This window comes from Beta vulgaris, chromosome 9, assembly GCF_026745355.1.
Source record: "Beta vulgaris subsp. vulgaris cultivar EL10 chromosome 9, EL10.2, whole genome shotgun sequence".
Classification (NCBI taxonomy): Eukaryota; Viridiplantae; Streptophyta; class Magnoliopsida; order Caryophyllales; family Amaranthaceae; genus Beta; species Beta vulgaris.
The window spans coordinates 15,727,207-15,752,857 of record NC_079210.1 but is presented as its reverse complement, the minus strand read 5'-3'; the positions used below and the strand labels follow the sequence as shown (position 1 = coordinate 15,752,857).

Here is a 25,651-nt window from a genome sequence, read left to right as displayed (position 1 = left end):
TCTCTTATGCAGATTCGGCCAGAGCGAAGCTTAAAAAAATCTTGGGTTGGAGATATGAGCTCAGCCAAGTTCATAGATTCCCTCAGGAAGGAGTTCAGCAAAACTGGTGCTGAAAAGAGGATGGACACACTGGTATAAACTTCACTTCTTTTTTTTTTTTTTTTTTTGCTGGACGAGCTCCTTCTTTGAGAAGCAGAACGTCCTGAGATAACTTTGGACGAGTTCCTTCTTTGAGAAGCAAATCGTCCTGAGATAACTTTGGACGAGTTCCTTCTTCGAGAAGCAGAACGTCCTGAGATAACTTTGGACGAGTTCCTCCTTTGAGAAGCAGAATGTCCTGAGATAACTTTGGACGGGTTCCTTCTTTGAGAAGCAGAACGTCCTGAGATAACTTTGGACGAGTTCCTTCTTCGTGAAGCAGAATGTCATGAGATAACTCTGGACGAGTTACTCCTTTGAGAAGCAGAACATCCTGAGATAACTCTGGATGGGCTCCTTCTTTGAGAAGCAGAACGTCATGAGATAATTTTGACGCCTTCCTCTCACCTCCAAGCTTCTTCCTGACGAATATTTTTTACTTGCTTATTTCAGAAAAATGCCCCAACGTCCAAGGCGTTGGCGGAGAAGGCGACTTCAAAGAAAAGGCCGGCCACTACCAGTGACGCTCCTCCTCCTAAAAAATTAAAGGGGTTTATTGCTAAGAAGAAGAAACCATCACGCCCTGCTCCCAAGGTCGTGATCAACATTCCGGCCGAGGATGACCCTCCCAAGGTCGAGGAGATGGCCTTAGTCACTTACAAGGGCCCTGCCGGCCCACTTTCTTCCTAGCAACCGGACGCGGTTGCTCTTCTGGATGGAGCAGGGACTCAACCTGCCATGCCGGACATGGCTGTGCACGGGTCAGCCTATTCTGGGCCAGTTGCCAAACTGGTTTCCCAGATGCCGGAGGCATATAGGACGGCCTCCCGATCCTCTGGTGAGTCTTACTATTCCAATGTTGTTAGAACTTTGCGCGTTGGTGGGCGGCCAATGAGTCCCTCTAACCGTCAGGCTGTGGTTATACCCGTCCGAAATACTGACGAGTCTCCCCTTTCAGATAAGGGAAAAGGGGTCGCTAAAGAAGCTCCAGACGGCTCTCCCATTCTTTCGGACGATGAGTCCTCGGCTGCCTTTGCGAGGACGAGTTCATCATGAGAAGCTCAAGCAGGAGCTTTTCAAGTGCTTCCCTGAGCCTTATATCAAAGGCTTGAGAGGAGCCTCTTCTGGACATGTTGGCTACATGTCTCAACTTGCTGCTGAGGTACTTTCTTTTTCTTATGACGTATGCTTTTTGCACTTGAATAGATTTTTTACTTTGGCAACCATCCTAACATTTGAGTCGGCCAAAGAGGCTCTGAATGGAGTAATTGAGACGACCAAGGACTGGGCTGTGAAGGCCTTCGAAACGCTGGCCGAAGAGGACGATATTTCGAGATACGTCCGTCGGCTTAACTTTCAGGAGAGCCTTCACAAAGCTACTCTGGCTGGGGAAGAACCTCCTGTATTCCAAGAATCCTCAGATGATGAGGAAGAAGAAGAGGCCGGCGATGAAACTCCAAATACCTAACTTTTCTTGCTATTCTCTTTTCCCAATCTTGGATGCATGCCATTTGTATTTTGTAGTTTTTTTCTGCTTTTTGCTTTAATTTTTTTCTTGTAGACTAGATTGTAATTTTTCTCTTTTAATCATATATGAAAGAGTTCTATTTTCTTGCTACAAAGCTTCATACTTTCATACATATGCTGCCTTTCTTTTAGTCTAATTATTTTGGCGAAAATGCTAAGTACAAAAACAATCCGTCCTACAAACACTTCAGTGAACGCAATCGACTCTAATTGGCCGAATACTTTAAATCGATTATCAGATATGCCAAGTTAAAAACATGTCCAGCCTGAAATTTGGCTATCATTCGTCAAGCTAAAAAACTTTTGTGCAAGGATTTGGTCATCTGCAACGCATTAGGTCCATATATGCCCCCCTTCTTGGACGAAGAGAACCTAGCGTCTTTTCTTTGGTTCAAGAAGGAGAGTGACCCTAATTTACTAGATAACTTGGACATTTCATGAAAGTTATGGCAACTCGTCCATCCTTATTGAAAATATGAAATAACTTGTTCCCGTGCTAAGGTTGTTATCTCAAGTTATGGCTGTTGGACGGAAAGTAGGACACCTTTACTAAATTGTCCTAATCCCAGCCGGCTTCATTTAGGAGGTGTGAACTCTTTAAGTTAACAATTTGCAGGCCTATATCATGTGCTATCCTTTAGAGGACGGTAACATGTTAGCCGGTCTCCTAATAGAAGGTGTTTTTTGTTGTTGTTCTTCTTTATAAGTCAGTTTGACAAAGAGTATGCACCTTTAGATGAGTGCTAACATACCAAACAAAGAGACAGTCATAAGAGAGAAGTAGATTTGTATTATATGAATTTTGCTTGGCTGGGAACCAAGGTACATGTATACATTTCTACTTTTTCATTAGCGAGTATTAGCAAAGAAGTACAATTTTGCAAGCTTGTCTTAAACAAAGTATTTCTTCAAAGTATCAGAGTTCCACGTCCTAGGAACAGAACGACCGTCCAGATGCTCTAGACGGAAGGTGCCATTCTGAACTTTTTGGACGATCTTGTATGGTCCCTCCCGGTTCGGAGTGAGCTTGCCCAGCTCTTTGGCCCGGCCAACTGCTTCCATTTTTCTTAGGACGAGGTCTCCTTCCTTCAATGGCCGCCTAGCTACACATTTGTTAAATTCTCGAGCCATTCTTAATTTATAGAGTTGCATCCTTAACAGTGCATTGCCCCTGACTTCAGGAACTTGATCCAACGTTGTCCTGAGGGCATGAATACAACATGACTCGCAGAGTCGGCTCTTCGACTTCAATAGGGAGAACGGCCTCAGCACCATAAACGAGCATGAACGGAGTTTCTCCAGTCGAGTTCTTGGCCGTTGTTCGAATTGACCACAAACCAACTGTAACTCTTCTACCCATAATCCTCTTGCATTATCCAGCTTCTTTTTAATTCCTGCTGATAAGATTTTGTTGAAAACTTCAACCTGCCCATTGGCCTAGGGATGGGCGACTGCAGCAAAGTGGGCCTTAATTCCTTGATCGGCCAGCCATTGACGGAGCTTGGGCGTTTCAAACTGCGGTCCATTGTCAAAAAACAATAGACTGAGGCATACCAAACCTTGTGATGAGGTTCTTCCAGACGAACCCTTTGACGTCATTGGAGGTAATTCCTCTCATAGCTTCAGCTTCCTCCCATTTTGTGAAGTAGTCGACGACTACTATCACAAACTTTTTCTGGCCGGCTGCTATAGGAAAAGGGCCAAGAATATCCATTCCCCATTTGGCAAAGGGAAGAGGAAAAAGGACTGGAGTTAAGTAGTTGGACGGCTTCTGATAGACGTTGTCATGCCTTTGACAACTATCACATTTCTTTGCATAAAGCAAAGCGTCTCCTTCAAAGTCGCCAAAAGTAGCCAATCCTTAAAGCTTTTTCTCCTAAGCCTTCCCCAATGTGGGAGGCACAAGCTCCCTCATGCAGCTCTTTCAGGATTCCATCCGTCTTTCTAGTGATACATTTGAGAAGAGGTCGGTTGAAGGATTTTTGTACAGAGTTTCATTCACAACTCAAACATTGTCCCTAGCCTTTACATACTTGGCCTTCAGGGGATCAAGGGGCAGCCGGCCTGTTTTCTTATACTCAATGATGGGGCTCATCCATTCGTTTTCCCGGCTGAGAAACAGGACCTCCCTGGAATCAATGCTCTTAGCCGACTTGACCTCCCAGAACACAGTTCTTGGCATATCTCCTTCAGCCGAACTGGCTAGCTTGGAAAGGGCATCGGCTTGATGATTTTTCGACCTGGGTACTTGGTCGAGCACAAACCGCTTTAAAGACTTTATTTCTTCTTTGATCAAATTCATGTACTTACTCATAGATGCTTCTTTGCATTCAAACTCCCTATTGACTTGACTGACCACCAGCAGAGAGTTTGTCTTTGCTTCAATTTCCAGGGCTCCGGCCGCTTTGCACATTCTGATGCCGGCTAAGAGAGCTTCATACTCCGCTTCATTGTATGAAGCCTGGAACTGAAATTTCATAGCATACTCAAATTTGTCCCCCTCTGGTGACTGGAAGATGATACCAGCTCCACAACCATTAGCCGTTGACGATCCATCCACCATCAGGGTCCAATGCCGCTTCCCTTCTGCGGGGTCTTGGACAGATTCTACTGTAGGCCGAGTAAGCTCTACAATGAAGTCTGCTAAGGCTTGCCCCTTAATTGCTTTTCTCGGCTCGAACGATAAATTGAACATATTGAGCTCCACGGCCCACTTCAGCATTCGTCCAGATGCATCCATCTTTTGCAACACTTGCTTCAACGGCTGATCAGTATAGACTAGAATACTGTGAGCAAGGAAATAAGGTCTCAGCTTCCGGCTGGCCATAAGCAGCGCCAGGCCGAACTTCTCTATCATTGAATACCTGCCCTGAGCGTCCTTTAGCACATGGCTAACAAAGTAGACGGGTGTTTATACTGAGTCCCTTTCAGCTAAGAGAACAGCACTAACCGCAAACGGGGACACGGCCAGGTAAACATATAATTTTTCTCCTTCGGCCGGGCTGATTAGCCTGGGCAATTGCCAAAGGTGCTCCTTTACCTGCTGAAGAGCATTCTCTGCTTCATCTGTCCACTCAAATTATGCATTCTTCTTTATTGTTGCAAAGAAATGATGGCACTTATCACCAGACTTGGATAAAAAATGTCCAAGGGCGGCCAAACACCCCGTCAAACGCTGTACTTCCTTTATCTTGGACGGAGTAGTCATATTCAGAATTGCTTGTATTTTGTCAGGGTTGGCCTCAATTCCCCACTGGTCGACCAAGAACCCTAGAAACTTGCCTGCCACTACTCCAAATACACACTTTTGCGGATTGAGCTTCAATTTGTATTTTCCCAAAGTCGTGAATGATTCTCTTAAGTCATCCAAATGATCCATTTCCAATCTGCTTTTGACGATCATATCGTCGATGTAGGCCTCCATATTCCGTCCTAATTGTGGCTGAAAAATGGTGTTTATAAGCCTTTGAAAGGTGGCTGGTGCATTCCTTAGGCCGAAGGGCTTCCTAAGCCAGCCATAGAGACCCTTTTCAGTAATGAAAGAGGTTTTATCCTGGTCCTCAGGCCACATAGGGATCTGGTGAAAGCCTGAATAGGCGTCCATAAAGCTAAGCAGCGCATGCCTTGCTGTGGAGTCAACCAACCGATCAATCTTAGGAAGAGGGAAACTGTCCTTAGGACAGGCCTTGTTCAAATCGGTGTAGTCAATGCACATCCTCCAAGTGCCATTCGGCTTGGGAACCATGATCACATTGGCGATCCACTCCGGATAGTAGGTTTCCCGGATAAACTTAGATTTTAGCAGCTTTTGGACTTCCTGGTAAACCGCTTGGTTCCTGGCCGGACCCAGGTGCCTCTTCTTCTGCCGGGCTGGCTTCTGCCCCGGCTCTATGTTTAACTTGTGCACATCGACTTCGGGATCAATCCCCGGCATTTCCTCAACAGTGTATGCAAAAACATCTTCAAATTCTTTTAGCAAGGTAACCAAGGCGTCCTTGGTCTGAGGACCTGGGACAGATCCGATTTTCAGCGTCCTTTCTGGACGCTCTGGACTCAAGAAAATTTCTACTGGATTCTCCACGGGCTCTGGACGTTCTAGTCCCAAGCTCATGATGGCCATTACTTCCTCCGACGAATTTTTCTCTTCTTTGATGGCCAAACACCTTCTTTTCTTCTTCGGCAAGAGCATGGACGGCTTGCTCTCTAAAAGGGGCTTCATTTGTGCTTTTTCTACTTCTTGCTTTAATTCGCTTATATGGCCTTTTAACTTCTCGGCCGGTTCACCCTCCATGGCCCTTGGCCGCTCTGACTTCTCTCCTTTCCATGATGATGGTTTTAGGGTGGTAAGGTAGCATTCTCTCGCGGCCTGCTGATCTCCATAAAGGGATCTAATCTTTCCACCATCACACTCGAATTTCATAAGCATTAGATGAGTCACTATGACGGCCTTGATGTGATTCAAGGTAGGTCATCCGAGAATGACATTATAAGCTGTCAGATCTTGTACTACAAAGAATTTTACAAAAAAGTGTTCGGGCAGCCTCCTTACCTCCTATCCTGACGGGTAGAGTGACCGTCCCATGGGAGGAATGACTCCTCCGCCGAAGCCAATAATAGGATGATTGACATGAACTAAATCCTTTTCATCAAACTTCAACCTTGATAGTTAATCCGCACTGATGATATCGGTAGAACTTCCTGTATCAATCAGGATCCGTCTTACCCTGAGATTTGCAATCTTCATCTCTACCACTAGTGGGTCATCATGAGGCGTTCTTATCTTCCCCTGGTCCTGCTCGCTGACCACTATTTTGGGGAAAGGGTCAGACTCTGCCTGGTTGGTAAGCATCACCTGGCTGAGTTCCCGCAAATAGTTTTTGTGGCCGCGCTTTGTAGGACCTCTGGCTGCGAATCCTGCAGAAATTACCATCACCACATCCTCATCCGTGCTCTCATCATCTTTTCTTCTTCCCTGACGACTGTCCTTCTTCTGGAATTTTCTACTTGATTGAGGTAGATAAGAGTTTATTTTACCCTTGCGGGCTAAGTCTTCCAATGCTCTTTTCAGATGCTTACACTCATTCGTCTCATGACCACAATCTTTGTAGAAATGACAGTACTTACTTTTGTCCCTGTTTCTATAGGGCGTCTTCATCTCTGCCGGCACCTTCAGCTCATGCTGATCCTTGATCTCCATGAGAATGGAATACTGATCCTCGCTGAACTCTATGGGTTCAGCTGAGGCTGCCGGTTTAGATCTTCTTCTTCTCTTGGACGAAGTCGTCATTGAGGTCATTGCCCAAGTTTCAGCTTTCTTGGGAATACTCTTTTTTGGCTGAATAGCCTCTTCAACTTTCTTTGCCTGAATAGCCTCTTCAACTTTCTTTGCCTCTAGATGTTTTGCTTTTGCACAAACTTCCGTAGCATGAATAAAAGCCTCGGCCTCCTTAAGGGACTCAGTTAGGGTGGTTATCTTCTTTTTTACCAAATCGAACTTAAAACTTCCAGGCCTCAAACCTCGAATGAAAGCGTCAAATGCCATACCAGCATTCAGATCCTGGATCTGCAATGCTTCTAAGTTAAATCTCTTCACATAACTTCTCACTAGATTTAACCAGGGAGGTACTATGTCTGTGCAAGAGTATGCCCAAAAGTTTAATGAGTTAGCTAGATTTTGCCCTAATGTTGTGCCAGATGAGAGAGCCAAGGCTCAATAGTTTGAGGATGGGTTAGCATTTAGAATTCAGACCAGACTTGGGGGAGCAACTTCTGCAACTTTTCAAGAGGCTTATGCTAAGGCTTCTAAGATTGAGAGGATTTTGAGACGTGAAGAGGAAGTTATGGGGAGGAATAAGAGAAAAGACCCACCTAACAATCAAAATGGCCATGGGAATGACAAGAAACCTAGATATGGGGGTAACAATAGTATTGGGGGCAATGATCATAATAATGGTGGTGGTAATTATCTAGGGAACCGTAGCAATTACCAAAGTCAGGAGAGATCAAATCAGCAAGAATCTGGTACCCAAAATCCTACTTGTAGGAAGTGTAACAAAAGCCACCCAGGATTTACCTGTCAAGGAGACCCAATAACTTGTTATGCTTGTGGAGAGAAAGGGCATAAGGCTAATCAGTGTCCCAAGCGTCAGAATAATGGACAAAATGGGAACAATATGGGGGGAATAAGAATGGTCATGGACCTAATCAGAACCAGAACAACAACAACCGCCCCTATAACAATAACAACTCCCAAGGTCAGGCTTCGAATGCTGAAGGAGGGAATAATACTCAGCATAATGGTCAGAATAACAATCGAGCAAATGGAGGAAACAACAATCAGAACAGCAATGGAAATGGTGCTCAAGGCAACAATGGAAGAATCTATTATTAACCGGAATGAAGCAAACACCAACGCCAATGTTATGGGTACTTTCCTCGTAAACTTTAACCCTTCTTACATGCTTTTTGATTCTAGGGCGTCTCGTTCTTTCATAGCTAGTTTATCCGTTAAAAAAGTTAGGAAAAAGAAGTTAGTCTGCGTTACATTAGACCATATGAGATCTTGGAGCGAATTGGAGAAGTAGCTTATAAATTCGCCTTACCAATGGACTTAGCTCATGTCCATAATGTCTTTCATGTGTCTCAACTTCGAAGATATGTCCATGATCCTATCCATATCATTCAACCTAAATCCATTGAACTAGATGAGACCTTATCTTTTGAACAACGCCCAGTTAGGATCTTTGACACCAAAAAGAGAAGTACCGGAACAAGGCGGTAAAACTAGTCAAGGTGTTATGGTCAAGTCAAACTTCTGAAGAGGCTACTTGGGAAGCCGAAGATGATATGAAAAACCGATATCCCGAACTTTTTCAGCAGGTACGCTTGAGTTTCGGGGACGAAACTCTTTAAGGGGGTAGAATGTGATACTAACTTTTTGTTTGCATATTAGTAGCGAGCGTTAACATTAAAGTTCGAGGACGAACTTTCTTTTAAGGGAGAGTAGATGTAATATCCCAAATTTTGATAACTATTTTATAGAATTTATTTTTGTTATAATAAGATTTTTATAATTTATAAATATAAATTTCTGAAAAATAAAGTAAAATAATAATAAATCAGATTTTTATGAAACTGTTTTTATTTATTAAATCAGATTTTTATGTTTTGAAAAAAAAAATCGAAATCAGAATATTTTTTTTTAAATCAGATTTTTTTTTTCATTCAAAAAGAAAGATAGAGAGAAAAGAAAATTCTGAAATTTTTTAATTACTTATCTTTTAGTGAAAACCCTAGATTTACACACATATATATACCCCACTTTCTTCATCTTTTTGGTAAGTTTTAAATTTCAGATCTAAAATCACCATTGTTGTGTTTCGAAGGTTTCAACAGAAAAAAAAACATTTAAAACCCGATGACTTGGCCGGAATCCGGCGTCAGTCTTCTTCTTCCTTCTTCTTCTTTTCTTCTTTCCTCTCTTCCTTCTAGTTTCTCGTCTGCGTGCAGTAGCAGTACTCAAAGAAAAAAAATGGAACTTTAGTTCCTTGATTTATGGAAACAATTTAGGTTTTGGTTTTTAAAAGGGAAAAAAAACGAAATTAAGGAATTTTGTCATTATGCGGAATTTTGTCATTATGTATTACTGAGTGATGGATGTTGTCACGGAAAAGTTTTGAAATTTTTGTTCAAATTTGTGCACTGTCACGTTGCTTTGTTCAATTCTTTTTTTTTTTTTCTTTTTTTTTTTTCTTTCTTCTTTCTTTTCAAGTTTCAACCTTGACATTATTAATTTTGTAGTTTTGGTTAATTATTTTTTTGGGGATATTATATCAATTGACTAACTTTAGGTAATATTATTTGTTGTAGATGGAAACTTCGTAGGAGGCGAATTTTAGTTGATATTGCTATACTTGGGACGCGTGCGATGTAATTTACAATGTCCATCAACAACTAGAATCCCGTTAGGAATCGTATGTGCTATGTGTAATACATGTGGTCATGTGATTCTATGTTTATATTAGATGTATATTATGTGACAGGAATAGTATAGTACTTTCTATGACTAAAATTATTATTATTACTATAGTACTATTATCCCTGCGTATAATAAATGTATCTACTGGTATTGTTGTTATGAATTTGGATTTATAATGTACCTAATTATACCATCGTATTAAAATTATACTAATATTAATAATGTACTTAATGGGCATAACTAGTGTGTTAATGAGGTAACGAACGGTATTATAAGTTGATATATATTGTGACTCTATGAGGCTCAAATGATGGATATATTGGTTACTATGAATTATGGACGTTGGCAATCATAATTATATTAAGTGGTTAAGTTCTGAAAACTATTTATTGAACTGAAGATGTTCCTGCTAATGTTAATGTGATGTTTGATGTGTCACAACTTTTAAAAAAAAATCTATTAATCACGTAAAGTGGAAACATTATTGAGGGAATTATCCTGTGGATTTGGATCCTCCATAGGTGATGAACAGTACTTGATTTTATTATGTTACAACTCTTTATTGTCTTCCTCCTAATACTATTGGGTGCATTGCGGATACCCATTAGATTAGTGAGGGTGTGCACACTAGGGACGCTCTGCAAAACGATATTGGCCATTGCTCTTAATTTATTGGGTGACGACCCATGTTGAAGTAGGTGGTTACTGGGATTAGTCCCGGCCTACTGACGTTCGATTCCCCTCTTATAATTAAATTTGACGTTGTGTGCATCATATAAACTTGGAGTATATAAATTGATTAAGTGTGTTATATACTTGTTTGTATTACGTTATACTTGTCTGCATTGTATTATATTTGTATGTATGTTATAAAAATTATTTTTAAAATGCAACTATTATTATTATTATTTTACGGGATGGAGTTGTAATTACTAAGCTTTCGCTAATTTTTGTGTTTTTGTTTTCTTTGTTCTGTTCCATATTTATTTTGTGCAGGTTGGTGAAGGGGACTACGTTGCAGGAATGAGTGAATTTATAGTTTTTAAGTTCACCTAGTTTAATAACAGTACTGTCATTTGAGATTGTTTAGTTTTGGTTTGGTTTAAATTAGACAACTTAGTTGGGTTATTTTGATACTTTGGTTTGTGAGTTAAATTTTTATTTCTAATAATTAGCCTTGCATTTATTTTGAACAATAGATGCGGTGGTAATACCCTTAAGGTTTGGTCAGATATTTTAATGAAAAGAGGATGTTTTATAAAATTTGAAACCAAAGTTTTGGGGTGTTACAAATTGGTATTCAGAGCTTAGGTTATAATAAATAAATATAAATTAGGAGTTAATAAAATTTGTTAAATAATTATGAGTCTAAGGTTAAATAATATAGGTATTAATAAACATTAAAATAAATTGTAAGAGTGAGATAGAAAAGGGTTTATGTGCCTTAATGTGAAAGCACTTATTTTAGGTGCTTATTAATTGTTTCTTTTTGTTCTTATATGTTTAGATGTTGTAACTACAAGAAAATATTGTGCTCAGATGACCCTTTAACCATGGGATTTAGAAATTTATATTTATAATAAGGTCTGTTTACTAAGTCCTTTAGTAGTATTGGAAATTCTCTAAGTTCCTAAATGTGTTTTATTAGGAATCTTATTACTTGACTATTTGAGTTGAATAGAGTTTAAGTTCTTGTTATAATTGTTGTTTACTTGTCAAAATTGATGGAAGCATGCAAAGTTTGTCTTGAAATGATATGATTAAATATAGTTTGGTTGAGGCATGTAATTTTCTTATGATGAAAGTTTGTATTGAGTAAATAAAACGATGTGCAAGACCATGTATGGGTGAATAGATGTAGTAATACCAATGCTAATGTGCAGGAATTGTATGCAAACCTATCAAGCATACACTAGATCTCGTAGGAGGACTTTTGAACAAATGGCTGAAACCCCTGAACAACTGCTTGAGAGATTGAGATCTCTTGAACAACTTTCTCAACGTATGGGCTTAGTGTTACAAAACCAATTAGGGAATAATGGTGGAGAGGACCCACAAGCTGTTATGGCAAAGAAGTTAGCAACCCTTAAACCTCCAATCTTTGTAGGAAAGGAAGACCCCTTACTCTTAGAGAATTGGCTAAGAGACTTTGATAAGTTATTCACTGCTATTGGGACACCTAAAGCTCAAAAAGTAGACCAAGCTACCTTTTATTTGAGGGAGGATGCAGACCCTTGGTGGGAGAGTCAAGGACCTATTGTTAGAGCTCAGGAAAACTTTAATTGGGATGCTTTTAAGGTTGCTATTAAGGATAGGTTTTTCCCTGAACATATTAGGAGGCAGAAATATAATGAGTTCACTAGATTTAACCAGGGAGGTACTATGTCTGTGCAAGAGTATGCCCAAAAGTTTAATGAGTTAGCTAGATTTTGCCCTAATGTTGTGCCAGATGAGAGAGCCAAGGCTCAAAATTTGAGGATGGGTTAGCATTAAAATTCAGACCAGACTTGGGGGAGCAACTTCTGCAACTTTTCAAGAGGCTTATGCTAAGGCTTCTAAGATTGAGAGGATTTTGAGACGTGAAGAGGAAGTTATGGGGAGGAATAAGAGAAAAGACCCACCTAACAATCAAAATGACCATGGGAATGACAAGAAACCTAGATATGGGGATAACAATAGTATGGGGCAATGATCATAATAATGGTGGTGGTAATTATCTAGGGAACCGTAGCAATTACCAAAGTCAGGAGAGATCAAATCAGCAAGAATCCGTACCCAAAATCCTACTTGTAGGAAGTGTAACAAAAGCCACAGGATTTACCTGTCAAGGAGACCCAATAACTTGTTATGCTTGTGGAGAGAAAGGGCATAAGGCTAATCAGTGTCCCAAGCGTCAGAATAATGGACAAAATGGGAACAATGGGGGGAATAAGAATGGTCATGGACCTAATCAGAACCAGAACAACAACAACCGCCCCTATAACAATAACAACTCCCAAGGTCAGGCTTCGAATGCTCAAGGAGGGAATAATACTCAGCATAATGGTCAGAATAACAATCGAGCAAATGGAGGAAACAACAATCAGAACATCAATGGAAATGGTGCTCAAGGCAACAATGGAAGAATCTATTATGAACCGGAATGAAGTAGACACCAACGCCAATGTTATGGGTACTTTACTCGTAAACTCTAACCCTGCTTACATGCTTTTTTATTCTAGGGCGTCTCGTTCTTTCATAGCTAGTTTATCCGTTAAAAAAGTTAGGAAAAAGAAGTTAGTCTGCGTTACATTAGACCATATGAGATCTTGGAGCGAATTGGAGAAGTAGCTTAAAATTTCGCCTTACCAATGGAGTTAGCTCATGTCCATAATGTCTTTTATGTGTCTCAACTTCGAAGATATGTCCATGATCCTATCCATATCATTCAACCTAAATCCATTGAACTAGATGAGACCTTATCATTTGAACAACGCCCAGTTAGGATCTTTGACACCAAAAAGAGAAGTACCGGAACAAGGTGGTAAAACTAGTCAAGGTGTTATGGTCAAGTCAAACTTCTGAAGAGGCTACTTGGGAAGCCGAAGATGATATGAAAAACCGATATCCCGAACTTTTTCAGCAGGTACGATTGAGTTTCGGGGACGAAACTCTTTAAGGGGGGTAGAATGTGATACTAACTTTTTGCTTGCATATTAGTACCGAGCGTTAACATTAAAGTTCGAGGACGAACTTTCTTTTAAGGGAGAGTAGATGTAATATCCCATATTTCTATAACTATTTTATAGAATTTATTTTTGTTATAATAAGATTTTTATAATTTATAAATATAAATTTCTGAAAAATAAAGTAAAATAATAATAAATCAGATTTTTATGAAACTGTTTTTATTTATTAAATCAGATTTATATGTTTTAAAAAAAAATCGAAATCAGAATATTTTTTTTTAAATCAGATTTTTTTTTCGTTCGAAAAGAAAGATAGAGAGAAAAGAAAATTCTGAAATTTTTTAATTACTTATCTTTTAGTGAAAACCCTAGATTTACACACATATATATACCCTAAACACCCAAAATTCTCACGTAATACACTTTCTTCATCTTTTTGGTAAGTTTTAAATTTCAGATCTAAAATCACCATTGTTGTTTTTCGAAGGTTTCAACAGAAAAAAAAAACAATTAAAACCCGATGACTTGGCCGGAATCCGGCGTCAGTCTTCTTCTTCCTTCTTCTTCTCTTTTCTTCTTTCCTCTCTTCCTTCTGGTTTCTCGTCTGCGTGCAGTAGCAGTACTCAAAGAAAAAAAAATGGAACTTTAGTTCCTTGATTTATGGAAACAATTTAGGTTTTGGTTTTTATAAGGGAAAAAAAACGAAATTAAGGAATTTTGTCATTATGCGGAATTTTGTCATTATGTATTACCGAGTGATGGATGTTGTCACAGAAAAGTTTTGAAATTTTTGTTCAAATTTGTGCACTGTCACGTTGCTTTATTCAATTCCTTTTCTTTTTTTTCTTTTTTTTTTTCTTTCTTCTTTTCTTTTCAAGTTTCAACCTTGACATTATTAATTTTGTAGTTTTGATTAATTATTTTTTTGGGGATATTATATCAATTGACTAACTTTAGGTAATATTATTTGTTGTAGACGGAAACTTCGTAGGAAGCGAATTTTAGTTGATATTGCTATACTTGGGACGCGTGCGAGGTAATTTACAATGTCCATCAACAACTAGAATCCCGTTAGGAATCGTATGTGCTATGTGTAATACATGTGGTCATGTGATTCTATTTTTATATTAGATGTATATTATGTGACAGGAATAGTATAGTACTTTCTATGACTAAAATTATTATTATTACTATAGTACTATTATCCCTGCGTATAATATATATGTATCTACTGGTATTGTTGTTATGAATTTGGATTTATAATGTACCTAATTATACCATCGTATTAAAATTATACTAATATTGATAATGTACTTAATGGGCATAACTAGTGTGTTAATGAGGTAACGAATGGTATTATAAGTTGATATATATTGTGACTCTTTGAGGCTCAAATGATGGATATATTGGTTACTATGAATTATGAACGTTGGTTATCATAATTATATTAAGTGGTTAAGTTGTGAAAATTATTTATTGAACTGAAGATGTTCCTGCTAATGTTAATGTGATGTTTGATGTGTCACAACTTTTAAAAAAAAAAAATCTATTAATCACGTAAAGTGGAAACATTATTGAGGGAATTATCCTATGGATTTGGATCCTCCATAGGTGATGAACAGTACTTGATTTTATTATGTTACAACTCTTTATTGTCTTCCTCCTAATACTATTGGTGCACATTGCGGATACCCATTAGATTAGTGAGGGGTGTGCACACTAGGGACGCTGTGCAAAACGATATTGGCCATTGCTCTTAACTTATTGGGTGACGACCCATGTTAAAGTAGGTGGTTACTGGGATTAGTCCCGGCCTACTGACGTTCGATTCCCCTCTAATAATTAAATTTGACGTTGTGTGCATCATATAAACTTGGAGTATATAAATTGATTAAGTGTGTTATATACTTGTTTATATTACGTTATACTTGTCTGCATTTTATTATATTTGTATGTATGTTATAAAAATTATTTTTAAAATACAACTATTATTATTATTATTTTACGGGATGGAGTTGTAATTACTTAGCTTTCGCTAATTTTTGTGTTTTTGTTTTCTTTGTTCTGTTCCATATTTATTTTGTGCAGGTTGGTGAAGGGGACTACGTTGCAGGAATGAGTGAATTTATAGTTTTTAAGTTCACCTAGTTTAATAACAGTACTGTCATTTGAGATTGTTTAGTTTTGGTTTGTTTTAAATCAGACAACTTAGTTGGGTTATTTTGATACTTTGGTTTGTGAGTTTAATTTTTATTTCTAATAATTAGTCTTGCATTTATTTTGAACAATAGATGCGGCGGTAACACCCTAAAGGTTTGGTCAGATATTTTAATGAAAAGAGGATGTTTTATAAAATTTGAAGCCAAAGTTTTGGGGTGTTACATTGATAAATGATCGTCTGGATCTGTGGTATCGTCAAAAGTTCAATCGTCGGAAGCTTAACCTTTGAGGATGGGGGAGCTTCCATGATTCTGGCCGAAAAGGGAGTCGGCAGTTAATCCTAAGCCCCCCAACATGTCCCTCAGTGGGTATGTGCTCCCGGTGGTATTCCTTCAGTACTGGATTTGAGGAGGTGTTAGCTAAGGCTTGACGCCTGTACACCATTGGTTGGATAACCGTTTTCTCTTGCCTTGGCTGAACAGCCGAAGGCCCATGACTTCTTCCTGATGTCTTGGACGGGGCTCTTAACGAAGGGTCTTTCATGTAAGGAGTAGAACCTGAGGCCGAACGCTGAAGAGCAGCGGCGCTTTTGGCCTCCAGGTACTCCCTGGCATCCGTCTCCATATTATGGCTAGTAGGAGGGATGTTATCACCTGGACGGACTACCAACTTCCAGTCCATCTTCCTTCTTGGCTCACTAATAGCTGGCTGTTTTCCCTTAGACAGCGGCTTGGTCAACTATGGCCGAGGAGATCGGCTGGTCCCTGGACGACCTTCCTGAGACCTTCCTCTGAGCGGCACTGCGGCCTCTCTTTCTGGGTTAACCTGAAAGAACAGCATATTGTTCTTAATCTGTTCCTCCATAACATCGGCCATTCTAGTCTGGAAATCATTCAGGACAGTTTCCAGATGACCAGCCATCATTGGACGGTCAAGATTCTCTTGGATAATAGGGACCCTACTCCCTCCAGCGAGACGAGCGGCAGTAGAGGGCCTGTCACTCGTCCTCGGGGCGGCCTCTCATCATCCACGGTATCCTCTACTCGTATCTCAAAACTTCTGTTCCGGGCAACATTGGATGAGTGATAATCAGTCATTGTTGCGTCTCCCCACAGACGGCGCCAAATGTTACGTAGTGTAAAACTAGTAAATCAATACAACTATTCCCAACAACAGGTTCTCAATTTGGAGACTTGTGCCACAACACTTGAACTCGAATCCGGACCTGAGCTCCGACTAGCAACCTGCAAAAAAGGGACCCACCCTGGAGGTTTGGGTGGTCTTTCTTCCTCCGAAGCCTAAGTCAGGTATCAGGGATATGAAGGAACTTTTAGAGAGAGAATTTATGGCAGAATAATAGTACTATGCTCTGAAAAACGTACCTTTCCCTTGATTTCAAGGACTATTTATACTATTTGAAATGACTGTTGTACCTTGATGTCACCCTAATTTGGGAGCATTTGATTGGCTAAGCAATTATTATGGCTGAGTTTTTGCAGGACGACGTTGACATAATGACATAATGACACGACGACTATGACGTGAAGACGCGACGAAAAGACACGAGGGTATGGACAACCGAAGTGAAGGTAACGGATTATCTGAAAATGGAAAGAGTTCAACAAGGCATTAAGTTAGCCGTGAGATCGGTCGACAAATTATGCGGAGGAGGGAAGAAGATTGCAACGTTGGAGTGTAATTAGGAAGATCTCCTATAATCAAGCTACCGTTACCATTGTAATAGATTGAGAATTTATTATTGTATTCGTTGGAAAAAAGCCAAAGGAAGAAAAGGCATACAAAAGAAGAACAAGTATCATTAGATAAGAATACGAAACTATCTTTGTACTAGAGAGAAAGAAAAGCATACTCTGTAACGATTGTCCTTAGCTCATAAACGACAGTGAACCATAGTAGATTGGTGGATCTTCATCCACCCGCGGTTTTTACCCATCTTCATTGGGGTTCTCCGCGTCACCACCTTTATGTGTTCATCCCCTTTGATCCCCATTACATTCATTCATCGCATTTTCTTACACATAATCTGGTTGAATCGTCCCAAACTTTAATTTCGTCGTAAGAGATAAAGTTTTGCATAAACAATTTGGCGCCCACCGTGGGGCATAACCAGACCAACTACTGTTCAAAATCCATCAAATGGGAGAAAAACCTAACCTCGATGAAATGTAGAGGCAATATGAGCAAATGAGAGCAGAAATGCTCGAAAGAAGCAAGCTAATGAGCGGCTAGCTACCGACTTCACGACATTGCAGGAAAGAATCCAGAAATTGCAAGAGGAGTTAGCATCATCCAGAGCTTCGAAGGTCTGACGTCGCGCTAATTTGAACGACATCCCTTACATGAGGGACTTCTCTGAGTCAGACGAAGAAGAGCTTGAAAATGACGAAGATACTGAGGGCGAAGAGCCATTGAATAATGAAGAGAACGATCAAGGCGAAGGAGAAGCAAATCTTATGGCAAAGCGCATGCTCAAAATCGAAAAGCAGAATAGGCGCTTAATGAAGCTCATGTCCCAGCTCCCTAGGGCCCCGACGCCAAGCATCGTGGAGCACCCAGATGGTTATGCAGAATCACCGTTCGTAGAATGGATCGCGAGGGCTGTGCTCCCCAAAAAGCTCAACCTGCCTACCCTTGCTGCTAATTACGACGCTTCGACTAATCCAGGCGAGCATGTCACCCAGTACAAGCAGCGGATGTGGCAAGCGTCAATTCCTTGGCATATGGTAGAAGTGTGTATGTGCAAGTCTTTTGGAGCCACGCTCACCGGCCCCGCTCTCAAATGGCTCGGATCCCTCAAGCCAGGAAGCATCGGCAATTTTTCCACCCTAGTCAACAAGTTCTATGAGAAGTTTGAAGGCAGTCGTAGCCTGGAGAAGCAGACGAGCGACCTATATGGCGTCGTCCAAGGACCTAAAGAATCTCTTCGCGATTATTATAATCGCTTTAATAAAGAAATGATTAACCTTAAAGATCTTGATACTAAGACTGCTATTGAATGTTTCAGGAAAGGACTAATTTGCGATCAAACTATACAACCTCTGACGAAGTACCCTGCCAAACGTTCGAGGAAGTCAAGTCAGAGCGTTGGCCAAATAGACTGGAAGAAGACGATGCCATCCTCAACACCATATCAACGCGTCGTGCACCGGAAACCACCAGCGACCGAAAGGCTTTGTCCCAAAAAGAATAATTGGCGAAACCACCCGTATGGTCGCTCAATCAGGTAAACAATGTTACTGACATTGTCGAAAATGCAGGTAATGACGCAAGGACGGAGTCGCCAACCTTCCTAGATCTACACTCCTATGGATTCTCCATCGATGTCGGAGGCGTCGTAAATGCCTTGACCAAAATCGGAGCACCCGTCCGTTGGCCGAAGAAGAGTGACCGACCGGAGGCGCAAAAAGATCAGACAAGGTGGTGCCAGTTCCATCATGATCATGGCCATAAGACGGAAGAGTGCATTGCATTGCGACGTGAGGTCGTGTTCATGCTTAATAAAGGGCATCTCAAAAATCTCTTAAGCGACAAAGGGAAGCATCCTTCGAGAAGAATCCTGCGCAGTCCATCCTCCTGCGTCACCCACGCACGTAAAGGTAATTAATGTTATTTCTGGTGGGTATGATGTATGTGGACTAACGTACTCCGCAGCCAAAAGGCTAGCAAGAGAGGGCACCCCCTCGTCCGCCGTTTTTAAATCTTACAGGTCAGCGAAAGAACGTAAGTTGGAAGCGATGGCAATTACCTTTGACGACGACGTCTGCGACGTAGAACATCATGATGGACTAGTCATATCCTTGACAGTCAGTAATTGCTTGTTGAAGCGAGTGCTAGTCGATGGGGGCAGCTCAGCCAATATCATATTCAAAAGTGCCCTCGAAGGTATGGGATTGTGTGATAAAGATATTACTAAAAAATCTACTGTTTTGGTTGGATTCAGTGGAGAGGCCCAACACACTGTCGGAGAGATCATGTTGCCAACGTTAGCCAAAGGTGTCAACTTGCCTACCAGATTCAATGTCATGGACTGCCCGTTAGCGTGCAACATTATCCTTGGCACCCCGTGGATACATAAGATGAAGGCCGTCCCGTCGACTTATCATCAGACGTTGAAATTCCCAACCAAGTGGGGGGTTCAAGAAATAAAGGGCAAGCAGAAAACCGCGAGAGAATGCTACAGCTCGTTGCTCAAGCGGCCATCTAGCAATTATAGGATGGATCAGCGCCCAACGCTCCTAGTGAACAGGACGTGGATGAAATGATACTCGATCCGTCCATCCCGATCGTGTCATTCGAATCGGAGCGACGTTGTCGCAAGAAATACGAGGTCAGTTAATCAATTTTCTAAAGGCTAATCAAGATTGTTTTGCTTGGTCCCAGGAGGATATGACAGGAATCAGTCCCGATGTCATATGGACCCCGAGCACAAGCCTGTAAAGCAAAAAAGGCGCAAATTCGCACCTGAAAGGAATCAAATCATCAATGACGAGGTTCAAAAGCTGATCGACACTGGGAAAATTCGCGAGGTAAAATATCCAGATTGGCTAGCCAACAGTGGTCGTGAGCAAGAAGAACGAAAAGTGGAGAGTCTGCATCGACTTCACAGACTTGAATAAAGCGTGTCCCAAGGATCCGTTCCCTCTCCCTCATATAGACGCAATGGTCGACGCGACGGCAGGCCACGAGCTCCTGACTTTCATGGACGCATACTCTGGATACAACCAAATATCGATGCACCCGGACGATCAAGAAAAGACCGCGTTCGTCACTGACAAAGGTATATATTGTTATAAGGTTATGCCTTTTGGTTTGAAGAATGCAGGTGCCACCTATCAACGATTGGTCAACCAAATGTTCAAAGACCAATTGGGCGACACCATGGAAGTATATATAGACGATATGCTCCAAATCCAAGCAAGCAGGCGATCACGTCCAACACTTGTCGGAGGCTTTCGACGTCCTGCGAAGGTATGGCATGAAATTAAATCCCACTAAATGTACATTTGGAGTGTCTGCAGGAAAGTTCCTAGGATATGTTGTTACGCAACGAGGGATTGAAGCTAGCCCGGACCAAATAAAAGCTCTTATCAACATCCAATCTCCGAGGAGCGTCAAAGAGGTGCAGAAATTGACCGGTCGTGTAGCCGCGCTGAACCATTTTATCTCCAGATCATCCGAAAGATGTCATCTATTCTATGACGTCCTAAGGAAGAATAAGGGCTTCGACTGGTCGCAACAACACGAAGACGCGCTGCAAGAACTCAAAAGATATTTGGCGTCACCACCGTTGCTGTCCAAGCCAAGTGACGGAGAGACGCTGTAGCTTTATCTTGCGGTAAGTGACGTGCCCGTCAGCAGCTCCCAATCTATTACGTCAGTAAGTCTCTGCTAGACGCAGAGACCAGGTATTCCTCATTGGAAAAACTCATTTTAGCCATAGTTGTAGCTGTTAAAAAACTTAGGCACTATTTGGAGACGCATACCGTTATCGTTATGACTAACTATCCTGTCAAGTCTGTCTTACGATGCCCCGAATTAACAGGACGCATGAGTAATGGGCAATAGCACTCAGTGCTACGACATCCGTTCCATCCGAGAACACTATTAAGTCGCAAGCTTTGGCAGATTTTGTGGCGGACTTTAGCCTAGAATTAGAAAAGCTTGCAAATGATGAAGTTGCAAAGATTAACCAAGTAAATGACGAATCTTGGGTATTGTTTATTGATGGATCTTCCAATTTTCGTGGGCAGGTCTTGGTATCGTGCTAAAGTCGCCACAAGGGGGAAAGGTAGTACGAGCCATCGTTGTGAATTTAGAGCGACAAACAATGAAGCCGAGTACGAAGCGCTCATAGCAGGAATGACGTTAGCAGAACACATGGGAGCAAAAGCGTAAAAGTCTTCAGCGACTCATTGCTGATAGTTAGCCAAATCAAAGGCGAATTCGCGGCAAAAGACTCTAAAATGCGCATGTACTTAGAAATAGCTCAGCGTAAGAGTAAAGTGTTTGACCCGTTTGACATTTTGCAGATACCAAGGGACCAGAATACGCAGGCGGATGCGTTGGTCAATCTTTAATCCTCTTTAAGGGACATTTTGTTTACTTCCGTCCCTATAGTTCATCTGGCAAATCCCACAGTCGCTAAGAATGTTGAAGCCACCATCGCAGCAACGACCGAACAACTTCAAGACACCCAAAAGGTCGTTGGTAGCATCGGAAACATCATGGCTACGAGTGACCCTGACGCTGAAGAGGTAAGTGTTAGTTGGACAAAACCGCTTTAGATTATCTTGCTATGACGTGCTTCTAGCAGACACGGCAAAGGCGCACAGGATTCGGTTCAAAGCGTCCCAGTACGTGCTCATTCAAGGATTACTATTCAAGAAATCTGCTGTAGGGCCCTATCTGCGTTGTTTGGTAAAAGATCAGTGGGAACAAGTCTTAGAAGACATGCATGAAAGGACATGTGGAAATCACTCAGGAGGGCGTAGCTTGTCCAATAGAGCGTTGCGCATGGGATACTATTGGCCCTCAATGAAGAAAGATGCGATAAGGTATGTGGCTAAGTGCGATAGCTGTCAACGACACGCAGGTATGACGCGTAAACCTTGCGAAATTTTGCACCTCTATTTAACACCTTGGCCTTTCATGAAATGGGGCATGGAATAGTTGGCAAGTTACTCCAGCCCAGGTCGAAGGTTTTATGTTGGCACTAATGATTACTTTTCTAAGTGGATAGAAGCAGGTTTTTCCAACTGGTAGTGACAAGGAAGTATTTCTTTTTATATACTAATTATCTGCAGGTTTGGTGTCCCGTCCGAAATAATATGCGACAATGGGTCACAGTTTATTAGCAACAAGACAAGACGTTTCTGTGACGAGTGGAACATAACATTGTTAACGTCAACGCCAAGGTATCCGCAAGCTAATGGACAAGCAGAGTCTATTAATAAGACGATTATTGACACTTTGAAGAAACGACTCACAGCCAAGAAGGGTAAATGGGCGGAGGCGTTGCCTTCCATCTTATGGGCTAATTGCACGACACCACACACTGCGACAGGTCAAACACCGTTCTCACTAGTATATGGGTGTGAAGCTGTCCCGACTGCGAGATGTGGCCTAGCGACGGAGCAACAGAACTGCGATGAGCTCGTGAACGACTTGGACACCATCGAAGAGTTGAGCAATGCAGCATTGGTACGCATGGCAGCTCAGCAGCAAATAGTCGCAAGGAGTTTCAACAAAAACGTCCAAGCTAGGTCCTTTGTTGAAGGCGATTGTGTCCTAAGAAAAGTTTTTCAAAACACACAAGAAGCTAACACTGGTAAACTTGGGCCTGAATGGGAAGGACCATACCAAATTAGTAAGGTAGTAGGCAATGGAGCCTACCAATTGGTCCGACGTGACGGAAGCTCCGTGCCTCGTAGCTGGAACGCTACACACCTCAAGCGATACTTCTTCTAAGCTAAGTGATGTATTTTGTTTTCCCATCATTGTGTAAGAAGTAGATGATATTGCTATTGTATCTGCGTCGCTAATTGTTAGCGACCATAGTGTTCTCTCACTGTGTGTTGTTGACTTTCAGGGAAGTCACTCCCGTCCGTCCTAATAACGTTGCGACGACCTTTACGAGGCGACAAGCAAACTTGCATCCTACTATATAATAAAATGAGAAATCGCGGTCCTCACTATTTAAATTCTTTTGGTCTTTCCTACCCCAGCTAACGTTACAGCAGGGGCACAGTCATTTCAAAGTCACAACTGCTTGCAACATTTCATCTATTTTTCTGACAAACATACATAAGTATCTATATATTTCCTATGTGTATTCTAAGTTAATGAGTCCAAACGTTACGTCCGAACGACCAAAGACGGCTTACTAAGCGCCTGGCTATCTTCTGAAAACGTCAGAATAACGACTGAGACACATGCATATGACACAAAGTGAAAACATAAGATTAACTTTGCTAAGGTTCAAAAGCACAGTCATCAAATTAATGGTCGCCCCCATGGGCGACCCAAAAGTTCAAACGTTAAAAGTTATGATCACCCCCATAGGTGACCCAAAAAGTACAAAACAAACAGTCACTCCCTTGATGACCCACAAAGTTTGATTAAAGTTCAAGAAACAAAGGACGTAATTTAGAATGATTAAAAGCTAAGCGTCAGGGACCTTGTCAGCTTCCTTCTCCGTTGACGCAACAGTTGGCAAAGTAATGGCTGGAGCTTCCTTTTCAGTCTCAGGGTCAGATGGCACATCCGACGCAATGAATCCGGCGCAAGATGGGTTCTCATCCACCTTGCTGAAGAGTCTGCCGTCGCAGCCAAGTCTTCTTCGTCCATCAGATCCTTCATCGAACCCATATACTTAAGATACAGGTCGATATCCTTCTGTGGCGTCCACAACGCCGTCTTTTTCATTAGGAACTGGTACATTAGCTTAGCCCTGACCCTGGTCGTCACTTTGGCCTCAAGAAGGTTCAGCTCATTCTTCTGTGCGTCAACACTCGCTTGGAGAGTCTCAATCTCCTGACGCGAGGATTCTTCCAACTTGGTCGCTTTCTTCCTAATTTCCTCCAGCTCTTCTCCATTTTTCTTTGGGTTACCTCCTGTCCTCCATAGATTTCTTGTAAGACTCCGCTTCAGTGCCTTTGGACTTCGCGTCCGATTCAGCCTTCTCCATCCTTTGCTTCATGGTCAAGTGACCCTTCAGTAGGGATGAGATCTCCCTCTTTGCCATAAGGAGATGTTGAGAGGACTGCATAAAGAGAAGAGAATGTGTGTCATTTGGCAGCCATAAGTCATTGTCATAATAGCGTAGTGACTCAAAGTAAGGTTAAGTGTCTATACCTGGAACAGAAGCTCTAATCCATCTGACACCATGCGAGGAAGAGTGTGCTCCTTGATCCTTTCTATAGCACTAGGAAAAAGGAATCGATCAGCCTCAAGCCATATGGACCTCTCCAACGACATAAAGTCATTAGGGACGGTCACAATGTATGAAGGCCCACTCTTGTCTAGAGGGGCCAGGAAGTCAGTTTTGCGTGTCTTAGACGCAACATCTTGCTCGTCGTCCAAGTGGACGACGACCGCTGCGTCCTTCTTCGTCGACGACGTCGACAGAGACATAGTGTCAGCAGAGGATTCCCTCTTGCGTTTGCGTAGCATTTCAGCTAGTGCTTGGCTGTCCAGACTCCCCCTAGGGCGTGATTGTGATGAACCTGTCCAAAAGCGTTCAGTCAGAAAAGTGAATTTTTCTGGTAATAGTTGTACCCTAAGACAGAAGGAATAGATAAACTTACCAGATGCCATAGATGAACAACTGTCTTGAGAAGCAAATAGAATTCTTCTGAACTGCCTGTCTTCTTCTGGTACTTTCAAAAATTTGTCGCAAAGACTCTGAGACTCGTCGCAATGCGACAGCAGTTTAGGGTTAAGACCTGTAGTAGAAACAATGTAAGAGTAGTGTTAACGACGCGACACAAATGTAAAGAGACTGAAAATAAACACACCTTCCGTATTCCAGCCGCTAACCAGAGACATCCCAGCTTCCCCTAGCGTCGACCTCTTCACAAACACAAATCTTTTTTCCAACCTCTGTCATTCGACTGAACTCCCCCAACCAGAGGTTCTAACCTCGCTTTTGCATGTAGGGCTATTCTATTTTTTGCTTTGACCCTAATTTCATAATACAACAGTAGGTCGTGAAGGGTGAAGGCTTCTTCCCATGACGCCGTCACCCTGTCGATGACGCTCAAGATTTGCTAGACTTGGGGCATGATCTACCCAGGGCTGAACTGGTAAATTTGCATCAGGTCTCTTGCTAGGGGGGGTGAAGGGAAGTCTCAGGCCTATTTTGAAGGGTACTCATAGAGCACCACCCATTTGGGGGAACATGTTTTGGTGGTTCATCAGACTCGGCATTCCTAATGACAGTACTTTCGGCAAATTCCCTAAATTAAAAACTTAGCATGTCTTCCTCTGACATCGTTGACAGTTCATCCTCATTTTCATTCCTCTGTTCCACGACTTTTTCTTTAGCTCTTGATTTTTCTTGGTTTTTCACAAATATCCTAATGTTATGTCTGCTAGGTTCCATAAGTGCAATTGGGGAAAAGAAGAAAATAGTGCGAATTAAAGGAATTGACGAACGGAA

At 41.6% G+C, this 25,651-nt stretch overlaps 2 protein-coding genes across 2 annotated transcripts; one reads left to right on the top strand and one right to left on the bottom strand.

The window, feature by feature from the left end:
* Window positions 1-6,331: 6,331 nt before the first annotated feature.
* LOC104903171 (uncharacterized) lies at window positions 6,332-6,952 on the bottom strand. Its single transcript, XM_010691169.1, has one exon. It carries the CDS (start codon window positions 6,950-6,952, stop codon window positions 6,332-6,334), a length of 621 nt encoding a protein of 206 aa, XP_010689471.1.
* Window positions 6,953-11,584: 4,632 nt separating this feature from the next.
* LOC130590163 (uncharacterized) lies at window positions 11,585-12,130 on the top strand. Its single transcript, XM_057392177.1, has one exon. The coding sequence runs from the start codon at window positions 11,585-11,587 to the stop codon at window positions 12,128-12,130; it is 546 nt and encodes a 181-aa protein (XP_057248160.1).
* Window positions 12,131-25,651: the final 13,521 nt, after the last annotated feature.

What these genes read in the sequence shown, in the direction of transcription:
- LOC104903171 (XM_010691169.1), bottom strand. Translation starts at nt 6,952, where the DNA reads ATGACGACTTCGTCCAAGAGAAGAAGAAGATCTAAACCGGCAGCCTCA.
- LOC130590163 (XM_057392177.1), top strand. Translation starts at nt 11,585, where the DNA reads ATGGCTGAAACCCCTGAACAACTGCTTGAGAGATTGAGATCTCTTGAA.